At 39.9% G+C, this 16,390-nt stretch overlaps 1 protein-coding gene across 3 annotated transcripts in view; it reads left to right on the top strand.

Moving 5' to 3' along the window:
* The window catches only part of pard3bb (par-3 family cell polarity regulator beta b), a 232,692-nt gene that overhangs the window by 158,767 nt on the left and 57,535 nt on the right, over window positions 1-16,390 (top strand). For 2 of the 3 annotated variants that reach the window (XM_046054894.1, XM_046054895.1), the window contains exon 22: window positions 11,998-12,115. In XM_046054894.1, the coding sequence (XP_045910850.1) occupies window positions 11,998-12,115 (118 nt within the window). Of the gene's footprint in view, window positions 1-11,997; window positions 12,116-13,401; window positions 13,960-16,390 lie in introns of those variants that run through there. The other variant, XM_046054896.1, reaches the window with a different exon arrangement.

Below are 16,390 nucleotides of genomic sequence, written 5' to 3'. Positions count from 1 at the left end.
TAGCGCAGTACAGTGATACTTCTGAACATCTAATGCAGTGCAGTAACCTTGCAACAGATGTCTTTGCTTATAATGTTGCATGTTTTGAGGGAGAGAGAAAGAGGTGTTGATTCAGTCCTGAAGTTTTTGTCATCATGTCCTATGCTGTGTTAGTAAGGTGTGAGTAATGTTTTCGGCCTGCCCCGTGTGTATAAAAGATACGCAGACCTACACTTTACACAGTATAATGTAGAACACATCTTATATACTCACAGTTTACATAGGTTTTGTCAAGAATTTGAAGACACATGCCATAAGCAAACAATACCATGTTCAAGATGACAGAAGTGGTATTACCAAATTATGCATTTGAGTGCATCTGTTGAATCGATAACGCTTATAAAATGTTGCCACTTTCTGAAAAGACAAAGTTCCTGTTCCACCCCTCTCGTCCCTCCTTATTGCTGCTCTGTTTGTGTTTGTTTTTACTTTTGCTTGACTAAAGAAAATACACATGTTAGGTGTGATTTTGCCATTGGCTTTCACATGTCCCACCATCTGCCATTGTGAGAAAATCTGAAAAACTTTAGCTTTGTTTGTGCTGGAAAAGCAGACGTCCCCTTACTTTCATACAGTAATACAGCAATCCATGATACAGCGTAAGATGTAGTGTAGAGGCAGCCAGGCTTCTTTTCACTGCTAAAATGCTACACATGGGCAAATTTATGGATTTTTACACCAGACACTTTACCTTACCTAACATATTTAAGCTTGCATATGTAGATTGCACTCGTCTTACCTCGCTGAGTACATGGACGGAAACATTGTGCGCTCCCAAAATGTGTATTAAGAGTGAAAATGGTGAAAAGAGACCAAGAGAGACATAGAGGGAGGAGAGGGAGATGAGCTTTTAGCATTGCTTGGCTGCTCACTGGAGAGGCTTTCTTTGCTCCATGTTAATTAATCAGACATTCTCCCAGCTCAATGAGTGCCACACACACACACACACACACACACACACACACACACAGAGTAATAAAAACTCACTGTCTTTATCTTACACACTTCTCACACACACTGGAGGTGCTTTTAGTGGGTGCCAGGTTGGTCTGTGCAAGTACTGTTTTCCGCATCACTCTCTTCTTGTAGGTAATTAGTTTTGGTTGGGCGGGGGCTCTGTGTGTGTGTGTGTGTGTGTATTAGGGGATGTATCTTTGGGTAGTAACATGATTTTGGCACTAATAAGCATTACAGCAAATGATATAAGTCACAAAGAACAGCTCATTACTGAATGAACCGAGGTTACTTACTTGAAACACAAAATGCACCGATAAATAGCTGCAGCACGAGCAGTAGCTTACAGGCCCGATTTGTAATGGCTTCTATCACATTTCAGTCAATTTTACACGGATCCAATGCAAGTCCCGCTGTCTCTTTGCAACATCTGCACATGTGCCCTGTGACCTGCAATTAATGGCTTACCTCTCCACAGCTTTGGTTGTTTGTTAAAGCATCTTAAAACAAAAGTCCCCATTCCCTATGACTGTTCGAATCTTTAATCTTTACAAACTAGTTTTAATTGTTTTAACTTCTAAACAGCACTGCAGATGTGCATTTGTCCCACAAATGGGCGTGGCAGATCTACAATACACTCTTATGAGTTATTTAAAATACTTATTTTGTGTTTTGTTGAGACCATGAGATGTATAAGAAAATTTACATTATTATGGAAATTCTGTAGAAAGAAATGTGGTATTTTGCACTAATTTATAAACTAAGAGGAGCAATCACATTCAAGGACGATGGCGGATATGAGAGAGAAGTGTGGAGTGTTTTGGAACTAAAGGGCAGTAAAATGGAAGGTTAAGTGGGATTAGGAATAAAGAGGAAGGGAAATTAAAGAAAGAAAACGGAGAAAGGGTGAAGCAGAAGAGAGGCATGGAGAAGAAAGAGCCAGAATGAGTAGCAAGAGGAAGTGTTGAAGAAAAGGGAGATTTTGTTTCTAAAAGCAGGAGGAGAAAGGTCGGAGAAAGAGGAGAAAAAAGACAAATGAACAGAATGGAAAGAGAAGAGGAGCAGACTGGAGAGACTGTGATTGAAAATGATTGAGAGCCAGTGCATGTTTAGAGCTTTAAAAAAAATGAAAGAGAAGAGGATTATTTGGAAGAGAGAATAGGGTCCAAATGTTGTGGGCTGAAAGGACACATGAGTGGACCCAAATAATTACAGGAATGAGAAAAGTGGATGAACTAGCGAAGAGAAAAGGAGAAAAGATGAGGTAGCGGGGGACTCAGAGGGGAAGAGAGGCTAAGTGGATGTTTTGGGATAATTCACCAATGAGATGAAGAACGAGGTGGACGGATGGACAGAGAAGGGCAAATTAGCAAAGGGGAAAGAAGAAAGTAAGTAAGGGTTAAACAGAACTGAGATGCTGGGAGTAGAGAATGTGAAGAGGGGCTAAAAGAGAGGAATGAGAAGAGGTGGGGGAGGCAAGTGATGGAGTGCAGACGAGGGCCAGAGTGTGTGTTTTCCGAGCTCAAAGCTTGCGATTCAGCCTGGCTAATAAGGAAAAGCTCTCAAGAGGCACTTGTCTGCCCCATCCCTTCCTCCCCCTTGGTCTCTTTCCCTCAATATACCCTTTCTAGGTCTCTCTCCCGCCTGTTGCACTCTCTTCCTCTCATTTATGATTTCCGTCTCTCGTATTTGCACAAGTAGTTCTCGATGAAAAATAAATTCCATGCAAAGGACATCCTCCCGCAGTGGAGCACGTACACGGTAAAAGGACACTTGGGCACAGCCTCTTAAAAGCACACACACAAAGAGAGGAACACGCTAAAAGTTTCAAGAGACGGAAGGTAAACGCTGAGGGACAGAATTAGCTTTGTACATCTTTGATGTTATTTGCCATCTACTTTCTAGATGTTTTTGTCCCTGTACTCAATCTTACCTTTTTCATGCAGTAGGGAATATGAATTAAATTGAAATTTTAGTTGTAGCTAAGCAACACGCACACTGTGTGTATATTCTGTGTTGTACTTGGCAAAACACTTTTATGATGGTGAGCATATAGGGACAGCCTCCTGGTTAATTGGGGGATAGGCTCATGTTTGTTTGTGTGTTCCTACAATGCCAAGGAAGTTAGCGTAATCTACATTGTGTTGTGCTATGTGCCTGTGGTTGAGTGAGTGTCTGGGTGTTGTAGTGTAAAGGGATTCTCTGCTTGTTGCTGTCAATAAAGCGCCTGTTCTAAAAGAAGAGAACTGCCTCGCTGAGTTCATCATGATTCTCGCCACAGCTCGACACATTTTTTTATATCCATATACAGTACTCAACATGAGCTTGCATTTAATGTAATCACAGTGAATCCGGTCAAGTGCCACGTCGTAGCAGTGTGTGCACCATGATTACCTCACTTGATATATGACATTCACAAGTGTTTATATTATGGAAAACTCCTTTTATAAAAAAATGAATACTAAAGAAAAACTCTTTAGTTAAATTTAGGTTAGGGTTAATAATCATACTCGAGCTTGGGTGGAATCATTCTGGTTAAGATAAAGGCTGCGGTTTGGCTTAATTAAATCTAATAAAACCGCTCTAGGTTGACTCCAAATATTTGTATAACAAGCAAAGGCCAGAGAGCATGGGACAGATGAGGTCATGTGAAGTAAAGGTCAGCTGGAGTGACTTCTCAAAACTTCTGGAGTAATTAGGGAGATTGTTAGTCAAGCTAGAAACAAGTTTGAAACAGCCTAATGGTAGACATGTAAGTAACACTTTGTAACACATGGTAGACGTGTACATTAATGCTTTGAACAGTGCCTGTACTTTATAACAAAAGTAATACAGTTCATGGAAATAGCCATAACATTGTTATTTGGTTTGTATGCTGAAGTCTGACCTCCACCACTTGTGTCAGTAGATACTGCACCTTTCCTACTACAGTTTTTCTTTCTGTTTAGAACTCTAATATAACTTGATAATGGCTCTGAAATAGCCTGTTATCTTTGTATATACTTCAAATATTGTCCTGTGCCACAATAGTGGTACAAAAATAAACTGCCCAAACCTTAACCTTACTGGTGGCAGAAAAACTGTAAACTGCTCTTGTGAATCATTTTGGTAATGGCATAGAAAGGGATGGATAACCTGTCCTGCCAACTGGGGCAAAATAACATTTCATTGATAATTTTAAAGTCAGTGACAAACAAACAGTTGTGTTGTTTCATTAGGAGGACTTGGAGTACATAGACCATTAAAATAGCCACAGAGAAACCATGGGAAGACAACCTAAAGCAGTTTGGCAAAAGGTTCAGTAATTGTCTACTTTTCTTAAATATACATCTAGCAAAGCCATCAGCTGTGATCATTGAAAGAATGTAAACCGACCTATCCCCATTGTTTTTGTTAATAATAATTGAAACAGATTTGCAGTAGGAAATATAAATAAAAATGATACGGTGTGATCATACTATACAATGCATTGGTCTGGTTTTGCTGTGGCCAGTCAACCAGTTAAATATAGCACTATAGGTATCTGTCACGGGACAGCCTTTAACCCCTTTGCTTCAAGTATAAATCCAGTTTTTAGAGAGATGCCATCCAAAGCTATTGTGCTTGGCAGAGGCATCAGGCAAATAGGCCTCCTGCCACACACACACGGCTGTGCAAGTCAAAGGGGAACGTTGAGCCAGACAGCCTGCCTACATGATTTTATGCCAGCCAATTTACCACCTGTAGCGCTCCTTCTTTCTCTGTCTGTCACACACAAACACATAATATAAGGCTTGTCTAAATAATGTTATGCCAGACAATTTCAATCTGTACGATATACCACACACACACACACACTGATTGTCATGACGATAGGATGCCACCCTACTCTGCCACTGTGAGCGTCTCTCTTGCACACACAGGCATTTAGACAGCTAGTCTGATTGATGTCATGGCAGTCGATAGAGCGCTAATTACTCCCCGCGCTTAGACGCCGCCGCGTAAGGAGCAGTGTCATATCCTGTCAGCTGCATTTTAAAAACACGTGTCACTTCCTGTTAGCCTGTAGAGGAAAAGAGAGCAATAGAGCAACCTGACAGCACATACAATCAACTCTACACAGCTGCACTGTATTACAAAGTTTTCTTCCTTTCTTTTCTCTTTTTTCTCCCTCTGACCCACCTGCCAGCCCCGCTGATCTTTTGTTGTCAGGCTTCATTAGTGGAGCCGTCAGCTAATTAGAGCCTTGCACAAGCTTTGGAGATTGGGAGGAAGAAGATGGTGAAGAAGAGCGAGATGAGGGAGATATGGAGGGGGAGGGAAGAGAGAGGCAGGGCAGAGGAGATGGAGATGAGCAGATGATGAAGAGATTAAGGTGGAGTGGGAGGGAAGGAGAGATGGATGGTATCAAGGTGGGGACGGAAATGACAGCTGAGATGATTACCTGCACAAACTGTGGAGAGTCCAACGAGACGAGAGCGTGAGAAAAGGATGAATGGTGGTGTGAGGAATTGGAAATAGATTGTGGAGAAAAAGTGACAGAAATGTGAATATTTACTGCTCTAAATGACTCGCAGTAAAGGGAAATGTAAGAAGAAAATTAAATGCATCACAGAAATGTCAAAATGACAGAACATATAATATAAATAGGAAGTTCATATCCGTGTCAACACATGAGGGACAATATCTCACATTGATTAAGTTGTTTTTGTTAAGTATTCCTGTACATGTGTGTGTGTGTGTGTGTGTGTGTGTGTGTGTGTGTGTGTGTGTGTAAGTGTAAGCAAGCAGCCGAGTGAAACAGAGATACAAGATACAGGGAGAGACAGATAATGCATTGACCTGTGTCCGTTGCTGTGATCTTGTTGATCCTTGTAAGACAGAGCTGATAACGGTCCTAATACCCCACAACTAGACACCGGAGAGAACACACAGACCAGCACGCCCACTGTATGTGGACGAGTGGAAAGAAAAAGACTACAACTCCCTGTTGGCATCATCAGTCAATATGAAACTACATTTCCTCCTGTTGTGCTCCCTCACAATTATTGACTGTGGTTTGTGTCCTCCTGTCATTGCCAAGAGAAGACACAATACTTAATTTTAGTTCATTTATGAATTCAAATAGTTCAGATACAAAGTCAGTCTTTGTGTAACAACATAAAGAATGATATTGAAGTTGCACTGAATTGAATGAAGTGATGATGTGTAATTTGCATGGTTGGCTAAAACGGTTTTAAGGTCCCTTTAAGGCCTTATTACATCTCATTTGAATAGGAAGTCAGTGTTCATTTACTGTTGCATTGAAAAGGGTAAGACAGTCATCCGTAACTCTTGACGTTTCTAAAGCATCAAAGCACAGTTATTGTTAGTTGCATTGATCAGCAGCATTGATCAGGATGCAAAGTCACAAATATTCTACTTTCTTTGAAAAAGGTGAAGGAGCCATACCTTGTGTACCATCTCTTAAGCTTTTAAATCAATTGCAGTTTATGTTTTCAAGCTTTATCGATTTTTTCCAACTGGCTATCATGACTTTGTGCTTGTGCTAATGAAAGGAAATCCTACTTTAGCTTTTTTCAGAAGGTCAACAGCTCTGCTAGTGGGTAGCATCTGTATCCTTTTCTTGTCTTTGTTCCTTCCAAGAATGCAGGACTGACACTCGCCGTCGCTCACTCACACGTGCAGTGTAATATTTGGAAAGTTCCCTCTGATACTGAATTGTAACATCCACAAAAGAGATGTCAGTAGACTATCTTACAAAAGAGGTTTTGTATTGTGTAGCGTTTCCTTTTTCTACACACAAGCTGTCACACATTTGCAGACACGTGATAAATCAGACTGAGCCGAGAGTCTGAATGACATATTCCCCCTGTGCCACATCTAAGAGGACATCATACATCACCTGTGTGTATGTCCACCCCTGTATGTATGCATGTGTGTGTTGCTGCTTGTGTGGCAGACAACACCATAGTCCCTTTGGCCATTTTGTGTCAGATTTATGAAGCCTTTCAGCATCAAGTCATCTGTTAGAGAGCACAAAAAACTGGCTTTTCTCTTTCTTTGTCTCAACCTCTTTCTTGTATCCATCGCTTCATCTGTTCCTGTCGTGGACTGTATGCAACCCTTATACATTTTTTTTCTGATGACAGAAAAATACCAATAGATCATCATGTGGATATGACAAAATACTGTATTTTCCTTTAGATACCAGCACTGGAGTTTGTGGATTCCCCACATCACCCAACATGGTTTTTAAATTATTGATGTTGTTAAAAAGTGTAGCTTAAAGTGCACCAAGCCAAGCCCAGTATTTATTTACACTTAATGGGGTCATTAAAGTTTAAATAAATAAATCATATTTAGAAGAATTTAAACCTATGCATAATATATTTTTTTCCTGAATGGATTGTGTTTGACAGATCTCCCGTCATCATGTTTCTCCCGGCTTCAACAGATAATTCTCTCTTTTGGACGGCCCAAATTACAGAACATCCCAAAAGTTATTAAAAGCAAGTCAGAAAACAGATTTTAGGGGTGAAATCGCACCTTTTCATAACCAGACTTGTAAATATTTATAGGCTTTAATGATAAAGACATATTCCTTTGCTGTGGACCTTGATGTATTTTAGGGTGTATCTCACCATGTTATTAATGGAGCAGCCATCTTAATTATTAATAGCAGCATTATTAACAGCTATGCTGAGTTTCCGATTCTGATTTTAAACATTTATAGAATTATTATTGGTGTGACAGACCAAGAGCCAAAGATTGATCTCCCTGGGCGCGCGCGTGTGTGTGTAGGTGTGGGTGTGGGTGAGTGTGTGTGGGTGTGGGTGTGGGTGTGTGTGTGTGTGTGTGTGTGTAGGTGTGTGTGAGAGAGAGAGAGAGAATCTCTTGCTGGACTCTAGCTCAGGCCTACACTTTTATTTTGAAACATGTACGCTTTATACATGAGTTATTATTTGGCCATACCCAAATGATCCAAAATGATTGCCACACTCATTATAGTTAATCCTGACGTGACATAATTAAAGAAAGAAATCATTTCAGTTGCAAACATGTTTTAGGTACAGAGTCATCCTGATTATCACGCACAAGCACAGAACAATGCTATGCTATGAGGCTATTACCACATGAACCAATCCTATTGGTTTAACGACCACAAGGTAGTTAAAAAGTGAAGTCATACAAGTCTGCTTTTTTTATGGCTTTCTTGTTTCTCTGAAGCTAATCAATAGCTTCCCCAGTCTGCGGTCATGGAAATATTTGCATGAATGTGTGTGTCTGTTTGTGTGAGTGTTGTGTAATGTCTTTATTTATCATATTCATTTGTTTTTGAGCCCCCCCTCCTTTTATGTGGAGTCATAAATCGTTTCAAATTACCCTTTGTGTGTGCATGTGTGAGTGTGAGTGGACAGAGTAGGACTGTTGTGTACATTTTAACACCCTATTCTCCCAGGCTCTCTGTCTCTAAAGCAGAGCAGAGGGTGAGGTGGTGTGTAGGTGTGTGCGTGTGTGTGTGTGTGTGTGTGTGTGTTCCATCTGGAGCTCCTTTTGACACAAATCATTTCTACTGCAATGCATAAACATGAAATAGCACCGCAAAAAAAAAAAAACAACCCCGCAGAATAAAGCAGAGCAGGACACAGAACAATATAGGAATAGAATACATTTCACTATCGTCTAATGTTTCACAGCTTTTGGAAAAGTGCAAATGTTTTGCCGAAGATGTTTCAATATCTGTTTGAATCCTCTGTCTTTCCACTGACTTTAAATGTTGAAGTACACCGTGTTGTGTTTGAACAAACCTTAAGCCTTTGTTTCATTTCTCACGTTTAACCCTCTCTCTAATTTCGAATTTGTCCAAAATTTGGAGTGGCCATAATAAAAGAGAGAGCGTACCGCTTGTGCAACAGAAACCACGTAAAAACACTGACAACAAGAGTGTTGAGAGGCACCCAGTTTAATGAGGATTACCACTTTGCCTTGGTTTGAGTTGTTATGGGTAGCCCTTGATGCAAAATATGTTGTTGAGAAATCTATGTTAAAGGAGGGCAGGGAGAGGGTTTACCTGTAATTTGTCAGATTTTGGACACTATGAGGTTCCACAAGCACATGCAATCAGAAATGGGTGGTCTGAGGGTGACGACAAGAGGAAAGGGAAGCTCGGGGATGTAAATTGCCATGGGGTATTTATTTCGGTCTATTTGATACCCCTGTGATGAGCTGCCAACTTACCTAAGGTATTTCTCCGCCTTCTACATTCTGGGATACTATAGTCCCTGGGATGATAAATAAGGTGGTAATGAATGTGATTAAAAAAAGAAAGTTGGGATTTAGTTGATGAAATCAGCAAAATGTAGTGTAAGTTCAATAAAACTAATAAAGATAATTGCAAAAACTTAACTGCCAATTTGACTTAAACAGAATAGAAAAACAGGGTGATAAGACAATAAAGACAAAAACAATGTTTTGCTAATTAAGTTAGCATCTGTTTTCACTTTGCTTCAGTAGGTCTCTCTTGCTCAGCTCTCTCACTTTCCTAGACTAGAATATGGATCACAAATACACTTGTGTTTCATTAAAATGGTATAATAATAACATTATAACAAGTCATTTTCTGTGGTCATTATAATTCTAATAAAAAAAGTCAAACAAAAATTGGAAAAGGGAATCGAAATATGGTGTAATTCTGTTTTACTGCACTGCACCATCATCGCTGTTGAATGTCTCAGTCTCTAGATAAAAGGACATTTGTGTTTTTTTTTCTGATCTTTGTTGGATGTGTTTGCAGGAACTGACTCACTCAAAAGTCGGTCAGAGAGAAACTCTGCTGATGACATGTACACAAACACACACAAGCAGTGCTGAATCAAGGAAAAGAATGGCTTTACAAAGACAACTTTTTACTTTAAGAAAATGTTAAGTGCATATACTTTCAGGTGCACATACATATATTTGTTGTGCTTTTGTTCGTCTGTGTGTAGTGTACGTACTTGAGCTTAGCGTACATGTGGGTAGCACTGAGGCCTCACAGCAAGAAGGTTGCGGGTTCAAACCCCGTTTGTATGAGTTTGCATGTTCTCCCCGTGTTTCTCCCCGCTTCCTCCGGTTGCTCCGGTTTCCGCCACCACCAAAAACATGTTAGGTTTTCCAGTCAATGCCATTGACCAGACACTGATAAAAATCTGGAGTTGGTCCCCGGGCGCTGCACAGCGGCTGCCCACTTCTCTCTTGAGGGGATGGGTTAAATGCAGCGTAGAACTGAGAGCTCTGTTAGGGATAGAGGGATGGATTATTTACCTCACTCCAAGGCAGGGTTATCCCTGATTTCACAGGGGTTTTCTCCAAACTGTTGAAACAGTTATGCTAGCCCAAGTCTCGAGTTAGTTTATGTTGATTTGCAAATGTTAAAACATATTTTTCTCTGGGGATTTCTAAAATAAATTCCCAAAAATCTAGAACAAACTAATATTCATATCACATTATGGGTCACATTGCAATGCAACTAGGGCTGGGGCGATTCGACGTAGTCGATTACCTAAATATGTCGCCTCGCGTCGAAGCATCCTTGCATCCGGTGTTAGTGGGATTCCCCCGGACAAGCTCCAGCTACAAGTCCTCGCCTTCGACTGTCTAAAGTTTGGGAGTATTATAGACAGGCACTCAAAAACGTGGTGCTCGCTCCGCGAGCTTCACCGCAGCACAGCTCGACGAATACGTGAAGCAGCATGAACACGTGAAGCGAAAGTATCACAGTGCACTTTGTCTGGACGGCATCATCTAACGTTCGGCCGTTTTATATTTTCTGTTTATTTAACGGCCACGAATGAGTGAGAAAACAGCTGAAAGTAACATTACAGACAATCTGTGACTGTTTGCACAGTCTGTGAATCGTTTCAGTTGTTTTCTTTGCCCCACACTGATGCAGAAATACATTTGATTATCATACTGCATTACGCAATTTTTAAATATCAGAAATGTCAGAAACATCTACTACTCGAAAAAATAATCGTTAGATTAATCGATTAGAAAAATAATCGTTATGTACAGCCGTAGATGCAACACTTTTGTATGACCTCTCAGAAGGCATCGTTTGGTTCACAGACTGCCTTGGAGAAAAAAGTAAATGTGTTGCTGTTTTTCTGACTTTTGGCCTGATGATGCATCGATGGGGTTTTTCCTCTTCCATCAACTTAGTTCATGAAATTCCACACTGCAGTTCCATCGGTGCATATGGGTACATATGTGTATGATATGACTTTCCATATTTCCATTATGTGTGGGTTTGTGGATATGTGTATATGACTCACAAGGGTGCCTAGGGTTCAGTGTTGATATGCTGTATATTTCCTCTGTTGACAGAGAGAGAATATTCATATGATTGATGTTTCTGTTCTCTTGCCTCTTGCAAGAGAAAAAGAAAAAATGGAAAAAACTGATTTAGTTGTAGGCAGTCAGAATGGTCAAGAGATTGATCTGTGTGTGTGTGTGTGTAGTGCATGTTCGCATGTACACAGGTGGATCTGTGTACTCTTTATCTCTGCCGTCAAATTTCTGCAGGCTGACGTCAGGAAAATTACTGTTAAAACAGATGGCTTTTATTGGCTGGCTCATCATCAGGACAGCTGGTTAGTGGGGGATGTCAGTGTTTTATTTTATACTGGTGTGATTGATTTGTGAGCATAATTTCTCACGCGTAAAAAAAACCAAACGTAAAGCAACCTACAAATCGTCTTTATTGCCTAAATCGTTAGTGAACATGCTGAATCCCAACATGACACTGAATTTACTCAGTGCTGGGGTCCAATAGCGTACCTGTAGGGTCTGAAACCTCATATTCGCCATAGATGTGTGAAAGCTTAATTAACCCAGTTGCATTTTTATTTTTCAAAACCATCCAAATGCTTATTTCTTAAATCAATTTAGTTTTCTTCTTTTGTCCCTCTGTGTGTATGTGTGTGCTCATTTGAATCTGTGTGCCTGCCTTCCTGTGTATGTGTGTGTGCGTGTGCATGGCAGTGTGGACAGAATCCAGCAGCTAAGAAGAGAATACCAGCAGGCAAGGAGAGAGGGAATGGTACCGCCTTATGAAGAACTGGACCTACGACGCAGAGTACAAGAAAACGACGCACACAGGGTGAGAAGCTCAGACACACAACACACGCTTATATACACTTACGACCCCGGATCTCAGGCCGCAACAAAGAAGGAAGATGCAACTCAGAACATCATTTTATTATAACAACACAAACAAACAAACACAGTGCACAGGGGCCGTCACATAGACATAGGAAAGTCCACAGACAAGCCGGCCAGATAAATAGCATCATAATCTTGTAATCGGATGCACGTTCTGTCCTTACGTTTCTACAACCTTTCATCAGTCTGTCCATCATCAGGTTGTCTTTCCATGAGATAACCATGTGATCACTGTGTGCTTGTGTACGCACCAGCATCTCTGCACAGTGTCGATGTGTGTACCAAGTACCAAGTAAGGTTTCTTATCCCCTATCAACTATCAGAGTAATCACTGCTTTCATTGCGTTTGTCTAGTTGATCAAGGTCATTTAGCTGTCAGTCACAAGGTGCTCTTTGACACGAATGGCTCCTGAAGGCGTTGAACTGATGGAACTGATATGGTCCGCTGTTCACTCAGGAGATGAGACACACAGGAGATAAGTAGAGGTTTTACTCACTTGTCATATTGCAGGTACTGTTGAGACTGGCTGAGTCATGCTGGAAAAAGCTCACAAATGCGTCTGTGCTGTCGTAATAGCGGGGAAATTATTAATGTGTTAGAGAATAACTCTCATCCCGCAGGCGTCACTCTGCAGTGACTTTATTTGCTGCCTTTGCTAAGCAAATATTAGTAGTTATATTAGAAATATCTTTCTGGGTATCAGATTTTATTTTTTATTAATTCTGACAGTGCCATTATTCTGCCACATCTCTTTGTCAATCAGACGCAGACAGTAGACATTATTTCTTTTTCCTTGCTGCTGCCCATTGTTTTCTTTTGCTTCAGCTGTTCATGCTGTGTATCAATGCTAATGTGGATAGTATGCGTCCTTTAAGTCTCAAGTCATTATTTTATGGGTAACATTGTTAAGAGGGGAAGAGGATAGCAAAACCTGTTAACAGCTTAGCATCATGCTAGTGATTTATTCCAGACTGTTTTAATGCTCCGCCAAACCATTTGTACCACTGCTGACACTGTTTACAACAGTTCTATTTATCAGTTTATCATTTAAACATAGGTAAATGAACCCTCTGAAACTGAGAGTTGACATCATGGAAAATGTAGAATATTTATTAGTTATTGTCAGTTAATATTAAAACTGTATAGACATACAAAGTAATACAGGCGACTTCAGGCTCCTTATTTGGACAAAGAACAACCTTTGTATTGTTTTTGCCTTTCAGAAACCATCCAGTTAACAAAAACAAATCTTAATCAGAACTCTGGCAGGGGCGCAGTAAAGGTATCAGTTAGTAATGTTTGTCTCTTCAGCACACACTTGGTGCCTGGTCTCTTTAAGTCTCACTTTATTTATATTTTATATCACTTCTGTGTACCATACTGTTAGCGATCATGGTGATATATATATATGTTTGTGTGTGTGTAATTCCCACTGGGGTAGGGAATGTATAAAACAATATCTGTAACTAAGTTTAATTATTCAAAAGTAGCCACCTTTCACTTTTGTAGCAAACACAACATACTAAACTCTGTTGTACAGCTGATCAGTCGATTTTGATAATCTATTTACCAATTAAGTCAAATCTAGCTTCTCAATTGTAAGCAATTTTTATTTTATTTTTTTGCTTTTCTATTGTAATTGTTTGCTAGACAAAAGTAGCAATTTGAATATCCAGATTTCCATAATATTGTGGTGGGCAATTTTGACTATTTTCTAACATTTCATCAAGAAAACAATTAATTGATAATGAAAATAAACCTTATAATATGTTTCACCCCTACTCAGTAGTTGTTTATTTTATTATTATTATTATTTTGGGTCCTGAGGTGCACTGAAGTGGTATGAGTGTGAGTTTTATGTAACAAAACACTGAATGATTCAGAAATGTCGTGCCTCTGTCATTGTATCCGCACAGTGTGTTTAGAAGTTTTACCTGGCTCACTTTGATTCAGATCTTAAAGTCATTAGGTTTGTGACCAGCCAGGGGCAATCTCCTTTCCCCGGCGATCGATAGCCACACATTACACCGTTCTCTGCCTCCAAATGAGAAAACTTTGTTGTTGTTTATAAAGCAGGGAGGGAGAGCAATTAGCATGCTTCAGAGATGGAAATTAAGTTGGAAAGTTAGAAAGGAAAAAAAAAAAAGGAAAAGAGAAAAAATATCAAACGATTAAACAGGCCAGTTGCAGTTGCCACTGTGCCTAACAAGCCCCTATCATTAGGGATGATGCATTTATTAATTAAAGCAGAAGTGATTATTTAACTGACTGGCTTTCTGGGGGAAGGGTAGAGGGAAAAGTAATGGTTATGGAGGTGAGCCGACGGCAAACTAATTCAATTTCACTTTTATTGGTTTGTTTGTCTCTCCTTAAGACGTTTTTGTTTTTTCTATAGGATTTGCTGAATGACTATGAAAAGTAAAAGCAATGGAAACTTAAGTGTAGAGGAGAGAGTGAGACAAAAAAAAGGGAAAGGGGGAGAGAGAGAGAGAGTGTGCGTCGCTCGTGCAATGTTGCCACAGTATACTGAGTGTGTTTTGTTCCCCTATGGCTCCATTACCATCTCATTGATTCATGGTTATGGGTTAGCTGTCTCTACTAGCAAAATTATGTTTGCTAAAAACAATTATCAAGCAACAAAAGCCACACCACAACTTTGTTTCCAAGTGAGTGCATTGTGTGCTTGTGGGCGGGTGTGTGTATTTTGGAAGACAACAACAGACTTTGTCCCTGAGGAGAGGGGAACTAAATCAACAGGGCGCTGTTGCTGTTGTCACATACACACACATTCACACGCAGAGGGTATGGAAGCCAATTGTTACAGTGGGCGGTGTGACACAGCCTTTATTATAGGATTTAATTATAATGAAAAGCTTTCATCTAGTTTCTCCTGTACTTTGTGCTTAAATTTGTGTGTTCAATTCCAGTTAGTCATTTAATTACTAATGGCATTTTGAAGTGTGATTCAAAATGAAATTGCATGGGTGCCTCAGATTTAAAACACACTTTACATCATCTCCAAACTTGTATTTACCAGGAGAAGGGGTTTGTGGTCCGACTTTTCACACCTTTTTTTGACATAAGAATATGGTCTAGGGCAGAGGTCACTAATAGGCGGACCACGATCCGCACCCAGCCGCCGTCCTCTCCGGACCGCCGACCTACAGCACATTTATTATTGAGACTTACTACCTTGTGACGGAGCGTTTCTATTTTAACCCGCGCAGCTTTTCTAGCATTTACTGTACTGGTTTAGAGGACCAGGAAACTCACAGACCAATCGCATGTGCTCCAATCGTCTCATGTGACGCTGCTCAGCCAATCAAATCTGTGCATACCGATGCTTGCGAGTCAAGTCCGCGAGATTCACCAGAGACGTTTTGGAAACACACCCGAATTGAGGAGACGAAAGATAAAAGATATTTCACATGACTTTTAATCAAGAATGTACAGACACTTCATCACTTCAAGCTACACTTTTTATTACATTTTTTCTAAAAATTAGGCACTTTAGTTTACTTAAATTTAGAATTTATTATTTGAATAGTTATTATTTATTATCCCTCCAATTTGATGTGAAAACTGACTGAAATATTATTTGATTTGACAGTCCGTTGTTGACTAAAAACATGTGTTGATACAACTATAGGTTATAGTACTGAATGATAACGCAAGTTCGTCGTTTTGATGTTCCGGACCTTTGCTTCAGGAAATTTTCTCTAACTAGACCTCTTTGAAATCTAATTGAATACCCCTGGTCGAGGGTAAATGTGTATTTTTAAAAAAAATCTAAAATGGAAAAACAACCTTTCCCAGCCACTGACTTTCCCCATCCTTACAAGTTAATACTGTTATAATAACACAGCTATAAACTAACAGTAAAATGTGCCTTGCTTGTCTAACTGTACCTTGTTGCCATCATTAAATAAGATTTCTGCTCCATAGATCAGCTACACTCATTCATTTGTACAGTACCAATTAAACAGTCACACACTGTTGTGACTCTGCTTTAAAAAGAGTTTGGAGTCTATGGCTTGAAAAGTATTAGATACCGATTCAGACTACTCATCTCTGTTCTATCTGTGTCTTTTTTTTGTCCATTTTTTGAATTAGTCCCTCTCAAAGTGGATCTGACAATATAAAATGACATTTAGCTGCTTAAGCCCCAGTCAAAACCACCCTCAGAAGTATTGGCAAACACAAACAAATGTG

Source organism: Micropterus dolomieu, linkage group LG07 (genome assembly GCF_021292245.1).
Source record: "Micropterus dolomieu isolate WLL.071019.BEF.003 ecotype Adirondacks linkage group LG07, ASM2129224v1, whole genome shotgun sequence".
Classification (NCBI taxonomy): domain Eukaryota; kingdom Metazoa; phylum Chordata; class Actinopteri; order Centrarchiformes; family Centrarchidae; genus Micropterus; species Micropterus dolomieu.
This window is presented reverse-complemented; position numbering and strand designations above follow the sequence as displayed.